Below are 21082 nucleotides of genomic sequence, written 5' to 3' on the forward strand. Positions count from 1 at the left end.
ATTAAACTTTTAGGGGCAACCAAAAAAAAAAAAATCAAAATACAGTGGGTGGCTTTTAGAGATTCGGAGGTGGCTGGAGCATCCTCCAGTTCCGTCAATGTTTTACACCAGCTTAACATCAGGGGGGAGCAACAAAAAGAGATGCATATGCTAACAGGAGCTTCCATCAGGAAATGGATAGCGATTTGCATTCTTCAGCATGCTTATTGTGTAAAATCCATGTGCCTATACTTATATAAACAGCAAGGAAAAATCAATTTGTTTTGATCTTCTTTTTCCTTCTTTTCCTAACATTCCATAATGTTTATATTTGTTTATGTATCTGGTTACAGAAGTACTTTTTCCAGTAAGTTCTTGTAGGTTTTCGTATGAAATCATTTGTAGTGTTCTCAAATTGGTGTGGAGACCAATTTCATATACCACATCATATCGTATCGAACAAGATTGTTTTCAATAGTCTCTTGATGGTAGAGGATCGTAGTCGTAAGCTTCACCAGCCTTCACAAATCTGCCTTTCACCCGTTTTCTTGTGTCTGCTCTAGCTTTACGAGAAGCATATCTTATTTGTTTCCCAAATCTACAAGCATGTAAAAGAATATTTAGAATCTAGTAAGAGGGTGTAATAATCACATAAATCATTGGTTCTAAAAAAACAGACATTCTCCTTAATACATTCTCCCTTTGCTGATTCAACCCTTAATACATTCTCCTTTTGCTGGTTCAAGAAAAATAAAATAAAAATCTTTCAGTAAAATTCTTACACAAAAAGAAGTAAAAAACATGAGTCGGAAATGTTTATATTTTCAGCTTTATTGTTGCATTCAATCCTATATACTTATATCAAACTAGCTCGCCTTTCCGGGGAAAAAAATGAGTTTGATTAATCCATTTTACAATGAGCTACCACCCAGACAAAGTAGAATGCAGAATCTATTGCTAAAACAAGATTAACAAACTTACGTTCGGGTTTTCTTCTTTTCCTTGTATCTCATCTTTGCTTTCTCGCGTGCCTGGGGAGACCCAGTTTCCAGACTTGGGTCCCATGAAGATTCACCGGTTAGGAATATTGATGATACGCCGCAATCTTGATAATCACTAGCTCTTCTTTCTCCAGTTATGTTGGAGAGAGATGGTGTTTGAGGTTCATTTGAAAAACTTAAATTTATGCTTCTGTTGCCACCAGTGGCATTTAAAAGTACTTCATCCATACTACTGTTTACACACTGCAAAACGCTTACTGACCCGGTGACACAAGATGATTGAAGACCTGCACAATCAGGTTGCATAGAGGAAGACACCTGAAGGAGAAAGAAAGAATGCATTATCAGTCATGGGACTCGAGCTGAATTTGGTTAGCGGTGAATACATGAGAAAGGACTCCATCAGTTCATAAGACTTATGCACTTAGAAATCAGGCAATGTAGAGGCAATCAGAGATAGATTAAACGTGCAATTCAGAAAGGTTATGTATCATCAAGGTTAGCATGATAAGTGAACTTGAGCGAACCTGATGCACATTCAACACTACACTTGTAAGGAAAGCATGAATTAGCGCTGTTATTTTGCCAAAGCGATCTACTTATCCCTAAGTGAAGATGTGCATTGCCTACATACGAAATACTATCAGCATTTGCAGACGCTAAACTGAAAATGAAAACATTAAAACAAGTTACATTGCAAAGTGACAAAGCATAGCATCATAATTGATGGTGAAGTTATGGCGAGGATAGAAGCGCATCATTTTAAACATTATGCTTTGCAGCAAACCAGGTAACTTCATATGCTTATAATGTTTATTTGCAAGGAAAGATGAATATAAAGTTTGATAATGTTGGCGCCAACCTCTATGTCGTTCTCATGAAGATGCAATGAATCAACAACTTGTGTATCTTTGTCCAAGTTAAAGCAATCCATTCCTGGAATGAACTTGGGATTACTTTGTGCACATCCAAATAGATTATCCCCATCAAAACTTAAATCAACATCCGCAATGTTGAAACCTTCACAAATGTCATTGTCCTCACACAATTCAATATCTTTGAATTGTGAAAGACCCTGTCAGACATTGTATTTAAAAACAAAAAAAAGAAAGGCACAATCAGCTTCAGATACGCAAAATTTCAACCTTGGAGATGGGATCAATGGAATGAGCATCCAGCTGAACAGGTAAATGACTTCTTAAACCAAAAATAAGACTAGCTAAGTAGATTAAAATGAGAAATTACCTCAGGTGAGAAATCTGTCTCCTTGTGGAACAAATCTGGTTGATTTTTATTGTAAGACATAGAACCCGGAGTATTTTCAAATGCAATAGGTGGATTAATTGAAGGTTCAAACTTTGTGCAAGGTCCCATGTCATTCAACACATTCACAACGGGATTCCCATTCTCGCCGGAATCCCAACCATTACTAAGACAGTGTTCTATGGTAGACAAGATCCCTCCTGATACTGACAGTAGTGGCCCGGAATCCACCCCATTCAGAAATGAAGCATCAAAAGCAAAAGGAAATAACTTCCAGAATTCGGATGGACACAATGGATAGCATGGCAATTGCAAGTGAGGATGACTAGGTACTAAACAACCCTTCTGATTCGATCTACAATTTTCACAAAATGAGAAAGAATTTTCTGTGCATCGTATTGATGCTGGTCGTGAATAACATCTGTCGCACATTATTCCTCTTAAATGACGTTGTGAAACACGATTGGCAGAATGAACCACAGTATCACATTGTAAACAAAGACGAGCATCATCTGGTGTACAATAAACTAGCGCTTTCTCTATTCCACAGAGTTGACATAACGGATTCATCACAATTTTGCTTCACTCCTTTCAGATTATTGTTAACCTACAGTAATAATTTAAGAATATGATTTTCTAAAACCCGTCATAATGAATGAAAAACATCAAGTGACTTACAAAGATCAGTCATAGAAGAGTGCCAGAAGCTTGCCAAGGTTGTTATTAGTGAGAGAAACCAAGAACTAATAAATCAGAGTAATTGAATCCACCCCAGCAAATGGGAAAAAAAAATGAAGAAAAAGTGAAGAGGTTTTTAATGAAACAGATGACGCATTTAAAGGTTTTGAATCGGAAAAAACTGAAATGCAACAGCAAAATAATTTCAGATGCAGTGCACATTGTAAAAGTAGTTCAGATATTACTAAGATTAGTTTTTACTTATTTTTATAATTATCCATTTTTCTTGCTCAAATGCTGTTAGACTGGTTTGAGTACCATATTAAGACGATGACGCGGACTCTTTAATTAGAAAGATCGTGCATGAAGGCTATAGTCAGCTTCTTCTGTTAATTCATGGACCTAGTTTATAGGTAGGTGCACCATACCTACATTATTTTGGAAGTTGATACTAGACTAAAAACCCTTTTTTGCAGGGTAAGAGTAACAAAGGTAGTGTTAACCCACTTCTAAATTATCGTTTACATAGTAGAATCAGGTGTCTTCCCTTTTACTCGCTCTATTTCCCTTTCCCTTTCCCGTACGAAAACATTTTAGGACTGATCAGGAAGGAATGTGCCCGAAAAGCACCAGTATGTAATGAGCTTATAAATGCGAATTAATAGGACACATGTAACTTGATATGAACGGCCGCAACAATACTGTTATATAGGCTTATAGCGACTTCGTGTAGTTTAGATTATGAGATTATATGTATGACACGTACACAACGAGCGCCTCTGGTTTTCCTATGCTTACAGTGTGCTATGATACCGGAGCCACTGTGATGCACGATGTTGATATTATTAGTCCCATATGGTATGGGCAATCTAAGATCCTGCGGTATATAATTCTAAAGGGTCTCTCCACTCATAGCCAATTGGTATTGAATTGGATGCCCATATTCTAATATGGTATCAGAGCAGGCTATTTGTGTCGAGTCATTTGATTGCACCTTCACTCCGCGTCACCCGATTTATTGTCCACGTGTTAGAACCAACGAGCCTACACGCGATGGGGCGTGTTGAGATTATCAGTCCCACATTGTCCGGACAATCCAAGATCATGCGGTTTATAATCCCTTAGGGACACTCCACTCATTGCCAATTGGTTTTGAGTTGGATGCCCGTATTCTAACATGGTATCAGAGCAGGCTATATGCGACGAGTCTTTGACCGTGCCTTTACTCTGCGTCACCCGATTTAATTGTCCACATGTTAGACCCAACGAGGCTACACGTGAGGGGGCGTGTTGATATTATTAGTTCCACATAGTATGGGCAATCTAAGATCCCGCGGTTTATAATCCTAAAGGGCCTCTCCACTCATTACCAATTGGTTTTGAGTTGGATGCCCGTATTCTAACATGGTATCAGAGCAGGTTATTTGTGTCGAGTCAGTTGACCGCACCTTTACTCCGCGTCACCCGATTTATTGTTCCACGTGTTAGACGCTACGAGGCTACACGTGAGGGGGGCGTGTTGAGATTATTAGTCCCACATTGTATGGAAAATTAAGATCCTGCGGTTTATAATCTCTTAGGGCCTCTCCACTCATTGCCAATTGATTTTGAGTTGGATGTCGGTATTCTAACACACGAGACTTTTCTGTTTTGGACAAGTGACTATGATTTTTAAATTCTAAATGTAGGAAAGATGCCGAGTAGACCAGTGACTAGACAATCAGTTGTCCATGGAGTTTACAATAATATTCTCAGGCCCACAATTAATTTTTAGTTCCATGACACCCATAATTATATGAAATTATTAAAAATGTTTGCATGACGGATTATGCATCCGCATGATGAGTTATGCATCAGGGGTATAATTGGTAACACAACTTGGATATAACATATCTAAAAATCCGCGCCTTGGAATTTTACAAATTTTATATCGTTGGAAATCTTTTTAAGAGAGCTACGCAACGAGTACAAACAAGAATATCAAATTTTTGTTTTTCACGAAAAAATCGGAGGTGATCATCATTTTAGGCAAAATTTTCGAAAACTTGATACATAACCATTATGCAGCCACCAACAAAGATGCATAACACATTCTGTAGACGCATAACGAATTATGCAACCATTTTCTCCAATGCATAACAAATTATGCATTTGGATAACAAAGTTATGCATCTATAAAAAGTTATGTAACCATTGTTTTGGTTGATTTTAGTGCGTACATAAAAAAAATTGATGCATAATGCAGTATGCATCCATATTTACGGAGGCATATCAGGTTATGCATCTATTTTCTCATGCATAAAAGATTGTGCAACAATTTTCTCGATGCATAACGCATTATGCAGTCATATTTTCGGACGCGTAACAGATTATGCATCCATTTTCTCGACTGCATAACATGTTATGCATATATTATTATAGGTGCATAACGTGTTATGCAACCTTTTTTTTGTTGGTTTCAATACTAACAAAAAGTAGTTGTATCACGTGTTATGCAACCATTTTCGGGACTGCATAACAAGTTATGCAACAAATTTTTTTAGATGCATAACACCTGCAGCACAACTTTTTGTCGATATCCAACCACAGTTAACAACATCTCAACTTCCTTCCCAATATCTTCCAGCATCACCATCAATGGGTCGATGGCAAGCCATTCTTATTTATCTCCTCCATCACCAATCTAATTGTTGTCTCATTCCATTACATGATGTCAATGGCAGCAGCGAAAACAACTCCTTTCCCTGACTTCATCAACACCATTAATGGAAACACTGAACACCATCATTCTCTGTCCATTACTGCCACAGTCATCATCAACACCATCAATTACTAACATCATTCAAAATGCCAGCAGAAAACAGCTCCATTGATCCCAGTCATTTCCATTCGAGTTCTTTATTCTCCAACCTCTCAGCAAATTTCGGTACAGGAAGCATACTGTTAACCCTGATGGCAGCATCACAGAACTCCGGACGTTTCGTTACAAGAAGCATATTAATTTTAGTATAAGCAATATAGCAAACTTACATATGCCAATCAGAATACTTCAACTAAACATGGTTCATTCAAATTCTAGTATGAACCCAATTTCTGTTTTAGGATATATAATTAGAATATTCTAGAAGAAATCAACATGTAAGAATATAGATGCCTATATGTATCTATGATACTGATTTAGGCTATATAAGAAACAGGTTGTGTGCCTAAATTATTTCTTCATTCTCTGCTCTATATAAACATGATTCCTAACAACCGGTGAATCATAAAAGAAGAAAAAAAGAGATAAAGAGACCAGACTCAACTAACCGAGGCGAGGATCACTCTATCCTTAAACTCGATTTTAAGTCTCTGCTGTATTTTCATTCCCATAAAATTTGTTTGAATCTTCCAATCTTTTTCTCTTATATTACCCAAGAACTCAAAATCTAAATCATCATGGTTTCTCTCAAAAATATCTCCGTTTGGCATCTACAGAACCAAATCCAAATTCCAATCAAAAATTAGAAAAACATAGGACTTGATTTGTTGTGTTAATTACTCATAGAATCAATCAATCAAAGGAGCCATGGACTCACGTAAAAGGCAACGACAACCCCGGCTGTATAATCTGCTGGTAATTTGATCGAAGCACTAAAGAACACATGAAGATAAAGGTCTTGTGAGACAAATTCTGAACCTGCACCAGAGATTTTAACGATTACTTCATAGTTGGAGGAAGAGGAAAAGGAACTGAAGAAGAAGTGCAATTCAACCATTAAAAAGTACAAAAACATAATTTTTAAAATTGTAGGTTTGAGAATAATTTTCTTCCAAAAAATGGATGCGCGCCTGTAGTTTTCTGAGCATGGGTTTCACAGTGGCCAAAATCTTAAAAATGGGTGTGGTAGTAGTTTTCACTTTTCTAAAACATTTGAAAATGTCCAATGTTAATACCCAAATTCTCGTTAGGTTCTACCCATCCTAGCTAGCTAAGTGACCTCACCTTTGCTAATAATAGTAAGAGAGAGTCCTCCTTTCCATTGTACCTTGTCCTTCTTTTTATAGACTTTCCAAAAGCTCTTTCTTTTTATGACATCATGTCATGTGTCCTAAACTTTTTTAATTACTATTGATGTCATTCCTTCTCTAATAAAACATTCTTATTTACCATTAATTCCCCTCTTGTCCTTTCCATTTAATAGGCATCTTCTTGGTGGACTTGGGCTTTAGTCCCCACGTCTCCTGTCGGGCTTGCTTCCCTTTCGGGGGTACACTGGCCTGGTTAAAGGGGTAATATTTTTCATGTATCAACATTAGTCCCCTGACTATTGGGTCAATTGCTAAATAACCCGATAGTCAAAGAACCCCTTTTGAGCGCCCTTCCCCACGATCCATAGACGTGGTGGATCTTTTACTTTTGTCAGGTTGGAGGTCGTGGGCGACGTTCCAACTCCTTCATCGTGCTAGGTTTCCCCTTCCCACTTTCTGACGGTTACCATTCCCCATGCACAACTTCCACGTCCAAACCCCAGGACCCTATATATATATATATATATATATAACTTCCAATTTGTTTTCTTTTCAATCTTAGCCTTTCTTCTTTTCTTCCAATACACCCATACACTTGCCATGTCTAGCATCTCTTCCAGTAGTTCTTCGTCCGAGGAGTCTAGTGAATCCGACCAGCCCAGGAACGAGGATCCTGACGAAAACGAGTATTCCGATAGGGACGAGATCACCTTACCCGCCCCGGCGGACGGTAAGTCATACACGATTGTTGAATTCACGAGTGGTCCTGCCTTAAAGCGCGCCCTGAGGCTTAGAAAATTCCGCGATGGTAAGCGTGTTTCCCTCTAGATGACATCCTAGCCCCTCGCCTTCTGAACCCGCATGTACTTCCGTACCCTTCCGCTCCCGGATGGCTTTTGCGACCCGAGTCGGAGACCATGGACGCCTTCGCATTTAACACCATTCCGCGGATGGCCATCCATCGGGGTGACTACGATCTTCTTGCTATCGACATTCGACCTAAATCGAAAACTCACCCGGTGTGTCCGCATTGGGCCTCTCGCATACGCTCCAATTCCAGTCATGTGGTTACTCTCCGCAAGGCAGGCATCAATGAATCCATATATTCGTCTCTTAAGCGGGAAGTACATAGTTGCATTCGTGATATAACACGACTTTTCTACCATTAGGCTCCTCTCGTGCATACTCTCCTCACGGCATGGGGGGAAACCACCATCGTTTTAGAAGATGTCGTCGCTCTTACAGGATTATCGATTCAAGGCAGTCATTCGTATGATGAGGCAGCTATCTTCGGAGCGCTGAATGGCGAGGATAAAGAACTGTCTACCTATTTTCTAAAATGCAAAGATGACTCCCGTCGTGAACTAGTGTAGAATATCCAAGCGTCATTGGGACAAAGCGGAGACAGAGCGACCACGGGCACAGGTAAGAAGGGGCATCTTCGTCCGCCTCGAAAGAAAAAAGCAAGTGGGTGGAGAGGAAGGCTCCTCCTAAGCACCCCTCTGCCGAGCGCCTGCTATCTAGATCCATCCGTGCTTATGAGGCAATTCATGGTCAGTCGAATCCGACATAAGCTGGTCCCGAATGGTCTGTTAAAGTTAACCGTCGCGCTTCTTTTTCTCTTTGGTTGAAATATTGGGCTCCTCAGATAGTGGATGAGAAAGCACTCCCTCTTAAGCGTAAGGAGAAGAATCCCCGTGCGGAGATAGCCGGCTTCATCTTGTTTTTTCTTTGCCATGACATATTTAAATACATTCCCAGAATACTATCAAGGGTGAGCTCGTGCCACTGGCAGTATTATTGTCTCGCGGCGTCTCTTTTCCACTGGCGCCGATGTTCTTGGGTGGTCTGTACCTCCATCTCGATCTGTTTTGTCAGGATCTTCAAACGATGGGTTCATCACACAAAATAGAGACATATATCCCGTCTTCTTTTATGCAGGCTTGGTATTGGGAACATGTTCCTCTGTGTGCCCCTGAGCCTAACGAACTCGCAGTTCACCATGAAGAAGATGTAGAGCAGGATGATGGTTTGGTAAAGAAGCTACCCGTTACTTATCGCTACCCACGGATGGCCCTTTAGAATTTGAAGGGGAAAGTACCCCCAGGGTGATCTTGGTAAACATTTAGATGTGGCCAAGGATTTCGATCCATTCCCCTATCAAGACGGTCGATCAAGTCCGGCACATTATGATTTCGTTTTCCCCTTTGACGTGGAATTGGACTCGACAAAGCTCTTGTCAGAGGCAGATTTTGATTCAGTGATGGCGGTGTTGCCTGGTTATTTTCCTGGTTTCTATGCTGGCAAGTTCGTTGCCGTGTCTTACAATCCTGATCGTGCGTCTCGGCAAGTGGGGTTCGACCAAGGGGTTCCTCATAGGTTCCCCCCTCCGGAAAATTCTAGAATCGAAGACATTGTCGCTAGCTTCAATCGTTACGTCTTCAAGGAGGCGACCCGTCTCTCTGATCGCGGGGTCAATTTTTCATTCAAACAGCCTATTTTTGCGCGGCCTTTGGCGGTTACTGAAGGGACCCACAAGTATCATGACTTCATTCGGCGCCGCGCTTTGAACTTCCTTTTACGCGAATCATCTTCCCCTCGTGACTTGACCGTTCAAGATCTTCGGGACCGCCACGCTTCTGGCCGAATCAAACTCGATGATGCCGTAGATTCTGAGCATCACCTAGTTCCATCTAACAAAGGTCGCTCAGATCCTGTGGTGACTTCTTGGTCCCCGCCCGAGGGTCATGAGCCCGTGAAGCCAAAGAAGGTGACGTTTTCTGATCGCAAGCCTCCGCGGCTAAACGTGAAGCCGCCCGTAGGTCCCTTAGCATCCCAGGTATTTTCCATCCCCTTTGCCTTGTTGTAGATGGGGAAAAACGGTTTGCTAGTTTTCTAGGAAAGTGGAGAGTCGAGTGTGCTGTCGAGACTCCTCAACCGAGCGAACTGCTGAACCTCACACAGATGTACCACTGCAAAGGGGGTGCTTAGATTCGGGAAATCAATCTGTATGACTCCGGCCTAAACCAAGACAATGGCCGTTCCAAAGTCAATTCGGTCGCAAAGAGGGAGATGGGTTGATCTGTATGAGGGAAGATGAGAGTTGTGTGGGATCAGTGATGATCAAGGATTGTGGGTATGTTGAAGGTTTCTGCAATATTGCTGAACTGCTGAAGTTGAGTTCTGTGAATAAGTTTATATCGAGTTGTTGACGGATAATGATGATTGATGATATCCCGATGTCCTCGATTTAGACTTATTTTTATTGCAAGAATGATGTACCACTGATCCCTGTAAGTGTGACGGTTTCTTGAGTGAAAGAGTGGGAAAGTGGGAGATCATGGTAAAGTCAGTTCCATATCGTGCGGAGACTTGACTGATCGTGTACCCACTACTTTGCTAACTCCTTCAACCGTTACACGACTTACGCATATTTCTCATTGTGGATGAATCCACGTGTCGTAGACCGCCAGACCAAAACCCTAAGTGATATCCCCCATTTGTGACGTGATTGAGATTTCACGAATCGTGGAGTCTGCAAGGAAGACGTGTATTAGTTGGTCAGTTGTTGACTGATTTAGACTGTGAGTCTAATTTTTCTAAATCGAGCATAAGTGGTGAATGCTCGGTGATTCATGGATTTGAACATGTAGTTCTCTGAGATGTCAATGAATTACTAGAGATTGGGAAAGTATTGCTCAACTCGACGAATTTCCGAATATTGAGAGTTTGTCGAGCAACTGAGCAAGTATTGCTCAATTCGAAGAATTTGATAATTTTGGTGTGCAACTGAGCAAGTGTTGCTCAATTCACCAAAACATTGAATATTTATAATTTGATGTGCAATTGAGCAAGTGTTGCTCAATTCGACAAACTACTGATGAGTTACCGAATATTGGTAGTTGGATCAATATTCGAGCAACTGAGCAAGTATTGCTCAATTCAACGAATTATTTATTGGTGGTGTCGTGACCCAATAAAATATTAATCAAAAATATTAATGAATTACCGAATATTATTAATTTGGATTTTGATTAATCAACATAATTTTGTGTTTGAACTTGCTCAGAATGGTGATTCGTGAAGCATTTGTTCGAAAACCTAATTTTTGATCAATCCTTCAACAATTGGTGAATTGCTGAAAATTGGTCATGAGTGAAGAGGGACCGACCACATGGGATGATGAGCGTTCATGTGATGCCCGGTGCTCGAGTGAGCATGCACCAGGGTTCTCAGTTTGAGAGTTGGTGAAAGAACGATGATTCAATGCCGGTTTCACCATTTTTTGAAATATTGTTGGGTTCAGCATCAGGTGATAAAACCTAGGTGTAAGAGATGAGGACCGACCAAGAGGGCATGGGACCGTCTCTTGGTGGTCACGGGACCGGTTGTTGGTCATTTGGAGAATCCTCCAGTTGGTTGGAGAGAGTTCGGGCCCAGTATGAGCAATCGAGCAAATTAGGTTAGAATTATGAGAACGTGTGGGGCCGGCCTTGTGCAAGCCCTAGGAATGACTCTGGTCGGTCATGGAGGCATGTACGTGTTTCCGTGGTGTCCGTGTTTCCATACTGAGAGTTTCAGTATTTTCTGATGCGCGTTCGAGCAACATCGTGAATTTTCAGAAGAGTTTCATCTCGACTGAGAATTCTTGATTTTTGTTGGAATGAGCATGTTTGCTCAATTCATCAATAGTTTGAAAATATTAAAATAAAAGTGTTTTAATATTTGAAATTGCCGTGAGAGGCTAGCAAGTCGCGTGACTACGTTGGCTTTTCGTTTTTCGTGATTTGAGTAATATTTGAGAAAATATGGAGAAATCATGAATTTTGCTCAAACCAGGGAGTTTCATGAATTGAGGAATATAATAATTATGGAAAATTAGGGATTGCAAGGTGTGGGACCGGCCATGGCCGGCCGGCTAGGTTTCCCGGTCCCGCACACCTTTCCCTAATTTATGATATTTATTTTTCATGAATCCTTGAAGTTATGGAGAATCCATGAGTTTTTGTTGAAACGGAGGAGTTTCGTGAGATTAGGGAATGATAATAATTATAAAAAGCTAAGAGGTGTGGGACCAGCCATGGGTTAGGCATGGCCGGCCGGCTAGGTTGCCCGGTCCCGCACACCTCTCCTTATTTTATAATATTATTTCGTGAATCCACCAAGTTATGGAGAATTCACGAGTTTTGCAAAAACAAGGAAAGTTTCTAAAACCAAGGAGTTTTCGTGAGTTCACGAAATAGCAAGAAATAAGAAAAATAATGGGAGAGGCACGGACCGACCATGGCTAGGGCACGGCCTGCTGGTGGGCCCGGCCTTGGGCGCCTCTTATTATTTTATTAATATTCATTGTTTTCTCCTGTTTTGCGAAGGATTCCTCATTATTTCATATTTTTGGACACTCGTTCGTGCATCCGGGTGCTCAGTCGTGCATCATTGTCGAGTACACTCGCACCATTTTTGTGAGGCTTACTTAGTGATGGTCCAGATGCCCGGTCGTTGGGGATTTTTTACTGATTTATGAAATTCAGTGGAGAATAATTCATGAAACTGAGTAATAAGATGAGTAGTTATTTATTATCAATCCATAAAATAAGCAGTGGATTGGACTATGGATTCAGAATAATAAAATGATAATTTCATCACCATCTCATGGAATCGCAGATTTGACCATAAAATCAGAGTAATGAAATGAGCGGTGATATTACCATTCCATGGGACCATGATGATTCGACCATGAAATCGGAGTAATAAAATAAGTGGTGATATTACCATTTCATGAGATCATCCGTGGATTCGACCATGAAATCGGAGTAACATCTATTACCATTTCATGAGATCAGGCGTGGATTCGATTATGAAATCGGAGTAATAATTTATCTATTACCATTTCGATCATGAAATAAGAGTAATGAGATAAGATATATTATCTTCTAGGAATTCAGTGGTGAATATGACCTAGAATTTAATCTCTTGCGTATAGTCAGTAAATCAGCGAGTGTTGCTAATGTCCCGAAGACGTTTTGCCCTCTCAACATTTCATGTTTGGAGGACCGCCTGAGTCTATACACGGGTCTCTCTACATAGTCAGGAACAGTGAGTATCACCGTCCTGAAGACGTTATTGCTCTCAATCTTACGGAGAACCGCCCAATTATTCTTCTATGTAGAGGCGAATTCCTTTATGTAGTCAGGGAACAGTGAGTGTCACCGGCATCCTGAAGGCGTTAATCTCTCAATCTTACGAAGAATCGCCCAATTACGTTATTCTACATAGAGGCTATGATGAAATACCCGGTGTCGAACGCTCCGGAAAGGCCTTTCGAGCGATATATGCATCATACTTCGTAAAACAAGAATCGTCACATGGATCCCTGAAGCCGCGTCAGAAACATGCAGTATCATGATTTTACGGTTTTGACCTTTGTTGAAAATCCACCATCTACATTAAGTCCTCTGCTTAGTGAGGAACAGTCATGTTCCGCAGTAAGCATTAAATGGTGATTTTCAGTCGACGAGATCAGTGGTTTAACTCAGTCTACAAAGGTAGTTTGAGAATCCTCGATTTACCCCAATGATGTCATGTACGAGCAAATGCACAGATGAGAACCCTGATAGTAAGATAGAGTGTCATCCCGTGAGCGTGGAGAGATGAGTCACTGCTGATTTGGTCGGTTGAAAGTCCACTTTTGGTCAGTTCAGCGTTTACGGGCTCGACAAAAAAAGGAAATCCTTGTTTTAGGAACAGACGTTCGTTCGTTAGTTTAAGAAACAAACAAAATAGACCTGAGTCTAATGACATAAAATTTTGTTTATGAGCTTTCATGAAAACCAAAATTTTATTTTTTAAATATGTGAGATTTCACAAAGTGTATAAACCCTCATTTCAAAGGTGGATGCTCGTACGAGAGAAAAGTTTTTTTTTTTTGAATAGACGTGCGTCTGTTAGTAATAAAATTTTGTCTATGATCTTTCATGAAAATTCTTATTTTTGAAAATATACTCTCGTTCAAAGATGGATACTCACGAGAGGGACCAAGAAAATACATATTTTCAAAGTTACATGAGTTTCACGTTATATATTTTTGTAAAATCAACGTTTTGATTTTGAACAACTATTGAAAGTAGATAATTATTCACGGTGAAATAAAATTTGTATGTGAGTTTTCGCAATTGTAGAATGGACATCTGTCCAATTTTCGAAAAACCAGTGGATGTTCACTCAGTAAAAATTTACGTGGGTTCACGTTTTTATGAAAATCAATTTATGATTTTTGAGCAATTGCTGAAAGCAAACAATTGTATACGTGATGACATAATGTATGTATGAGTTTGGCGATTTTATAATATATGCACACATGTAGAAAATCAGCGAATGTTCACATGAAAGGTTATGTGAATTATTCATAGTTTCATGAAAAGTCAGGTGTTGACTTTAATAATGAAATTTGCTCGTCTTGGAAAGTTTGAAGAAGCAAGCAAGTTTTTTGAGGTTTTTACGTTATTATCACTAAGTTCGTGAAACCGTAAATAGGTAAGAGTTGAGGATTACCATTTTTGTTGCGTGTTTGTGAGCACCTTTATTCCATGATTAATTGTTTTGTCGAATCATGCGCTTTGTATGAACGATGTGCTGAAATAGCCACTTTGCAAGAATGACTGATTCCCAAGATGATACCTCCAAAGATGGTGTTTCCAGAGATGACATCTCTATCGATGAAACTTTAAGAAATGGTACCCCTGGGACTTCTGAGTGGTGGTGAGAGATCCTTCATACTGAGTCGTACTTTTGGTTATTTCATTAGCTTTACCCCAGGATGATCATATAGTGAAATCCTGGATCAATGTATACTCCACGGAGGAAGAAAGTCTACGGGAGCAGATAACCCATAAGTAAGGACTACAGGAGGTTAGAAAATGACGTGCAATCCCTAGCCGTTTCTTTGGTGAGTTGTTAGCGCTCCTTGTGTCATGACTTTGAACGTGCAATTAGGATCACGAGACCAAGGTTTGTTATTTATTTTCAGACTTTTTCTCCATCGATTGACGGTCTTCAACTTGTTCCGGGCAAACAATTCATGAATCCAGCACTGATGAGGAAGTCGATGTAAGTATCTTTTTCGTGCAGGTGATCATCGCATCTCCTTGAATGAAATAATAATACTTATTGTTGATGAATCCAGGAAGAAATCATTATAGATAAGAAGCATGTTGATGAAGCGTGCTCTTTTATGGGACATGAGAATATGGAGAATTCCCAAAATCCCGAACCGAATGGAGACATCGGTATTGCCGATAGAGCTTTCGGCGTTGCTAAGCCTCAAATGATTTAGGGACTCCCCTAGTAAGTATATCTCCTGTAATCTCTTTATATAAGTATGAACTTGCTGATTTGTGAATGAATGAATGAGAACCCATGTGAGTATACGAGTAATTTTGCTGAAATACGTCACCAGAAAATTTTAGACTTCATATTTTACTAGAAACGCTGTAGAATCTTCGTCCGAAGTTGTATTTTCGCGGTTTGCATATGTATTTTCAAGCCCGGGAAATTTCCAAGCTTTATCACAGAAGATTTTTGAACTTTGAGCATGTTTAGGGTCTGAAAAAGGAGAAATAGTGAACTTCCGGGAGACGCTCAGAACTTTTTCAGATTGCGTGTCGTCCGATGTTTTAGCCACATCTCCTAGATCGTTCATCCGATTGCTACGAAATTTTGATATGTTTTAGATAACATCCATACAAAGAGAATGGTATATTACCCAACCTTAAATTCCTTTCAAATTGCTTCCAGTTATCCGTTGAATACAGGGATGTGTAAAATCTCTTCAGCTGAGCTTGTTTGAAAACGTGATTTATGACATCTACACTATTTGCGCATGTCTTGCGTGCATAATAAGGAACTTAGATGATTTTAGTTCACTTATATTCTGAATTTTATGGTTGTATTGGGTTTCCATACTTGAATCATTCTACTTCCATGTAATCTTCTCATTAGGTGCCAAATATCGAAGTTGGAAATAATGGATCCAATAGTGATGGTTTGGGAAACCATGGAGCCGTTGGTGATGAGACCTCCATCTCTGCACCTCAAGGTCATGAATAGCTGGTTGTTGATGCTATGGAGGTGACTGAAACTCCAACTGCGCCCGGAATAGTGGAACCCGAACCAAGAATGGAAGAAATTACCCCGACTGAAGTTGTCCCTATGATTGTTGACACTGCTCCGGTAACTGGGAATAGGATGGTAGTACACGAATACCCCACTACAGGGATTTCTTTCGCTCCTCCATTTGTTGAGTTACTCCCATATCGCAGGTTTGTTGGTGGATCTAGCGTTCTCAATGGATATGCAGGGTCAGAAGTATTGTTACTCGAGGTGTACTCTTTGATTGGGAGTACAACTTGAAGAATGATGAAGAACTCGGCTTTAATCTGAAGTGGCTTCGTCAAAATATTGATTCCATCAAGGAAGCAGTAGAAAGAAACACACCTTTCGAAGCCGTGATGAAGAAGATGGCTGAAGTTACTGAGTTGACCAGGAAGCTGGAGTCGGAGAGAGCAACTTTGCAACTCTTCGAGGATGCAGAAAAGCAGAAATTCTATTTCGCCGACTTTCTTTAGTTTTCTTCCATAGTCTCTTGAACTTTGAACTTCTGAGAGATGTGAGTCTTCTAGATTTCGGTTTTGGTTTTTGATTGGTTTTGGATAGGTAAATGATTGAGGATTTTCTTTTGGACTTGATAGGGATTTTTTTAAAGTAAAAAAAACTTTGATAAATTGTTGAATTCAAATACTGAATGCAAGTATTGCAAACGTTTTAGAGGGATTGAAAATACAATGAAAGAAAACCCTAAATGCCAAATCCAGATGTTTTGGACGTTCACGTCTTGAACTCCAATACCTCAAATGTCCATGTATTAGGCTTCAAAAGCTTTGATCCATTTCGCACGAATTACTGGTACAATGGCTTTATCATCCATTTCGATCAACTTTTAGTACCCGCCGACCATGGATTTTGGTGATCATGAAAGGCCCTTCCCAGTTAGGCTTCCTCCTTGAACGCTCTTTGAGTTTGACTGCTTTGAGAACTAAATCTCCTTCATGAAATTTGTTGGGTTGGGTTGCTCGTGCCTTGAATATCTTCTGCTGGTTAAATATTCCTCGTACCTTAGGATCCCAGGTCTGAGAAGCTCTCTGTGGCACGTGTGGACACTCATGCAAGGGAGAGTACCCAGAATATTGGTTGTCAAACTCGGTCATTATTCTAGCAATGATCGTGTTTGTGAGATTCTGGATCCGTAGAGGCTCTGCATCTAACCACTTGGTGTAATATTGTTGAGGCGAAGCCAGCCATTCACAGTGTTTGGTGACAACCAAGTTATGAGCATAATTGAGTACCCGGACCAGGGTAGCATGTTTGGAAGTTGATAATACAGGCAAATGAGGAGGAATAAGACTTGCCTGAGTGCAGAACCTCTTGAAGAAATTGTGTGTGCTCTCCTCAGGTTTTTGTGTGACCTCCATCAAGGCTTGTATATTCTCTAGATTCTTGAATGGTGGAGTGTCCTCTATTTCTTCTGAGTCGGAGCTTTCTTCAACAGAGAAATGTGCAGTTTATGATGTTGAAGTTACCTTTTCACCATGAATCCATGTTCGTCCAAGGATCATATCATATCCTGGGTCCTCCCTAATTATGTGAAATTTGGTTTCTGCCCAAGTCGAGACAGTTTTCATCTTGAGGATGATGTAACCATAAGTGTCTCTGGAGACTCCTTCATGGTCTCTGACTGAGATGGAGCATAAGTGGCTTTTTGTCGAGTGATGCTCGTGGCTATGAGAGTATTCAGAGGAATGATATTAACAGCAGTTCCAACATCAACCAACGCTCGCTTGAATTCATTTCCTTTAAGATGAACTATGGTGAGAAGTCCCCAGTCGTACATCTCCTTGTATGTTGTTGGAGGTTCGGGGAGTGCCTCTTGAATTGCTAATCGTTTCCCTGACACAATGTGGTTCAACTCAACAAACATATCATTTTTTTGGGCTTTTGACAAGTACAGGAACTCACATACATGCTCAATTAAGGATTGAACTGCTTCCTTGACCGGCTGCTCGGAGAGTGTAAATGCTCTGATTGGGAGAGGATTTATGTGTACTCCTTCAGTCCCCAGTTCTCCTGAATCAGCCTTTTCTCTGAATATGCGCTTCAAAGTTCTGCAATCACTTGTTGGATGACTGACATATCTATGGAAACGGCAGTAACGCGGATTTTTTACTTCTTCTTCTGTTGGCTCTCTTCTGACGGGAGGTAGTTTGATCGCACCGACTTGAATCTAGACTTTCAATAACTCGATCACCTATTCGATGGGGAAAGGAAATCTGGATCTTCTTGGTCGTTCAGTTGACGCTGAGCCGGTAGTGTGCATTTCTATCCTGGTTTTCCTTCCTTGTTTCTTTTGTAGGATGGGACGTTGGAGGAGCATTCTTATGTTGTTGCGCCCCAGCTTTCCTTTTGCCTCCTTCAGCAACATTCACGGAAGGTTGAATATTGTATTGTTTATTGACTAGGCATCTGATGTTGCTTCGAGCGTCTCGCGGCTCCTCGGTTTTGACAGTTTTTGTTCTTTCCAATAAGGCTGGAGCAATAGTTGCTGATCACTTAGCCGCTTCATGGAGTTCTGACAAAGTTTGGAACCGGAGATTTTACAGCAAGGCTCTTTAGACAGAGACCATCCCGATGATGCACAAGTCCACCAATTGTTGTTTAGTATCATTAGGATCATGACAATCTAAGGCTTGAATTCTGAACCTCTTAACATATTCGTTCAAATGTTCGGTGTTTTTCTGAGCCATTCTCCCTAAGTCAGAAAGAGTAATCTGCTACGAAACAAAAAAGTATTTCCTGTAGAAGGCATTAACCATTTCTCCCCAATTAGCGATGCTCCTTGGCGCGATGTTGTTGTACCAAGTATATGCTCGGCTGGTCAGAGACTTTGAGAACTCCTTCAGTCGGACGACATCATTGTGTTCATGTTTTCCTAATGCCTCTAGGAATCGAGAAACATGCTCTCGGGCGTTCCCCGTTCCATTGTAAAGTGTGAACGTTGGAGAAGTATAGCCCTTCGGGAAAGAAATCCTCTGTACAGCAAAGGAATACGGAGGTTGGTGATGATGGACAGATGGTGCCTTGTCCTTTCCTCGATCCTCCATGAAGCGTTCCAGGTACTCATGAGTGATGAAGCCTGTAGGTTCCTTTATTGTTTCTGCAGCTTTGTGGATTTCATCATCATCCACTACATGGACCGGAACAACTTCAGGGCCAGCAGATGCTTCATTGGCTTTTTCTTTCTCTTGAGTCTTCTCAGACACTTTGTCAGTGAGCCTTTTGAGATAGTTGCACAGTTCCTTTTGAGTAGCAGCCATATCAGTCTGATTTTTGGCGAGAACTTCCTGTACCTTCATGAGATCAATGATGGTGGGTGGATTTTCTCTGATTTCCTCGGGATGCCGTCCAAAGAGTAGATGATTTTTCGCGTCGGTTTCAGGAGAAGTAATGTTACCACCATTGTTGGAAGTAGAAATGGTTTCGGGAATACCATCATTGTTGCTAGTGCTATCAATTTTCGCGCTAGTATTTGTAACTGAACCTGACCTAAGATCAACCATTTTGCGAAAATGTGAGATTACAACCGAGAGATTAATCTCCCACTGTGGTCGCCAATCTGTAGACGGGAAAAACGGTTTGCTGGTTTTCTAGAAAAGTGGAGAGTCGAGCGTGCTGTTGAGACTCCTCAACCGAGCGAACTGTTGAACCTCACACAGATGCACCGCTACAAAGGGGGTGCTTAGATTCGGGAAATCAATCTGTATGACTCCGGCCTAAACCAAGACAATGAATGTTCCAGAGTCAATTCGGTCGTAAAGAGGGAGATGGGTTGATCTGTAGGAGGGAAGTTGAGAGTTGTGTGGGATCAGTGATGATCAAGGATTGTGGGTGTGTTGAAGGTATCTGCAATATTGCTGAACTGCTGAAGTTGAGTTCTGTGAATAAGTTTATATCGAGTTGTTGACGGATAATGATGATAATCGATGATTGATGATGTCATGATGTCCTCGATTTATACTTATTTTTATTGCAAGAATGACGTACCACTGATCCCTGTAAGTGTGACGATTTCTTGAGTGAAAGAGTGGGAAAGTGGGAGATCGTGGTAAAGTCAGTTCCATGTCGTGCGGAGACTTGACTGATCATGTACCCACTACTTTGCTAACTCCTTCAACCGTTTACACGATTTACGCACATTTCTCATTGTGGATGAATCCACGTGCCGTAGACCGCCATACCAAAACCCTAAATGATATCCCCCATTTGTGACGTGATTGAGATTTCACGAATCGTGGAGTCTGTGATAGACACATTTTTGGGTCTGAATTGTCCTCAGTGTCTCTATTGCTAGTGCTTGATTTTGTACTTATTATGGTGTTTTTATGTTTGTGTTGGTGTTTTTGGAGAAATACACTTGTGTGGAACAAGTTGCTCAAAAAGTGCTATTTGGACCTCTGGAGGACATTTGCTATACGGACCCCAGATTTGGCTAAGGGGCACCCAAGGTTATGCGTAGCCCAAATTCATCCTCAGCACTCATCTGCTATTCGCACCCCAGAAAAGGATAGGGGCATTTCATCTTCAACATTTCAAAAATAAAAATGGCGGGAAAAATATTCACTCTACTGACAGTTTTCAGTTCGTGATTTGGAGGGATTATAGTGTGAATCAATGGCTAAAATTTCAAGGGAAGACTTGATTGAGCGTAACAGGAGTGGTATGATTGGTGGTTTCGATTAAATTTGGCTATACTTTCCAATGGGAGAAAAAACAGGGTTTTTAGCGAGAAAGTATATCTTTCTCCTGCGATGATTTTTCACGAGATTCAGTTAGAGAGCTTCATGGGAATCAGTTGATACCTACTTGTTTGACCAAGACAGGCTTGGTAATGGGCTTAGTTTCGACAAAATGGGATGAATACGTGAAAGTAAAGGAAACAGAGTTGTGAGAAGTCACGGGATTCTCTGAGTTGTGCTTCTGCAAGTTACGTGGATGTATATGCCTTAGACGAGTTGGAATCAGTCTTATAAGAGTTTTCTGCG

At 40.7% G+C, this 21082-nt stretch overlaps 1 protein-coding gene across 1 annotated transcript; it reads right to left on the reverse strand.

The window, feature by feature from the left end:
- Positions 1 to 3009, reverse strand: LOC113285735 (putative zinc finger protein CONSTANS-LIKE 11). The gene is made up of 5 exons (XM_026534507.1): positions 2922 to 3009; positions 2226 to 2850; positions 1843 to 2055; positions 961 to 1298; positions 1 to 577 (listed from the first exon to the last, which is right to left on the reverse strand). The coding sequence occupies exons 2-5, from the start codon at positions 2811 to 2813 to the stop codon at positions 451 to 453; spliced, it is 1266 nt and encodes a 421-aa protein (XP_026390292.1). The 5' UTR covers positions 2814 to 2850; positions 2922 to 3009; the 3' UTR covers positions 1 to 450.
- Between the last annotated feature and the right edge of the window lie 18073 nt (positions 3010 to 21082).

Source organism: Papaver somniferum, chromosome 6, assembly GCF_003573695.1.
Source record: "Papaver somniferum cultivar HN1 chromosome 6, ASM357369v1, whole genome shotgun sequence".
Lineage (NCBI taxonomy): Eukaryota > Viridiplantae > Streptophyta > Magnoliopsida > Ranunculales > Papaveraceae > Papaver > Papaver somniferum.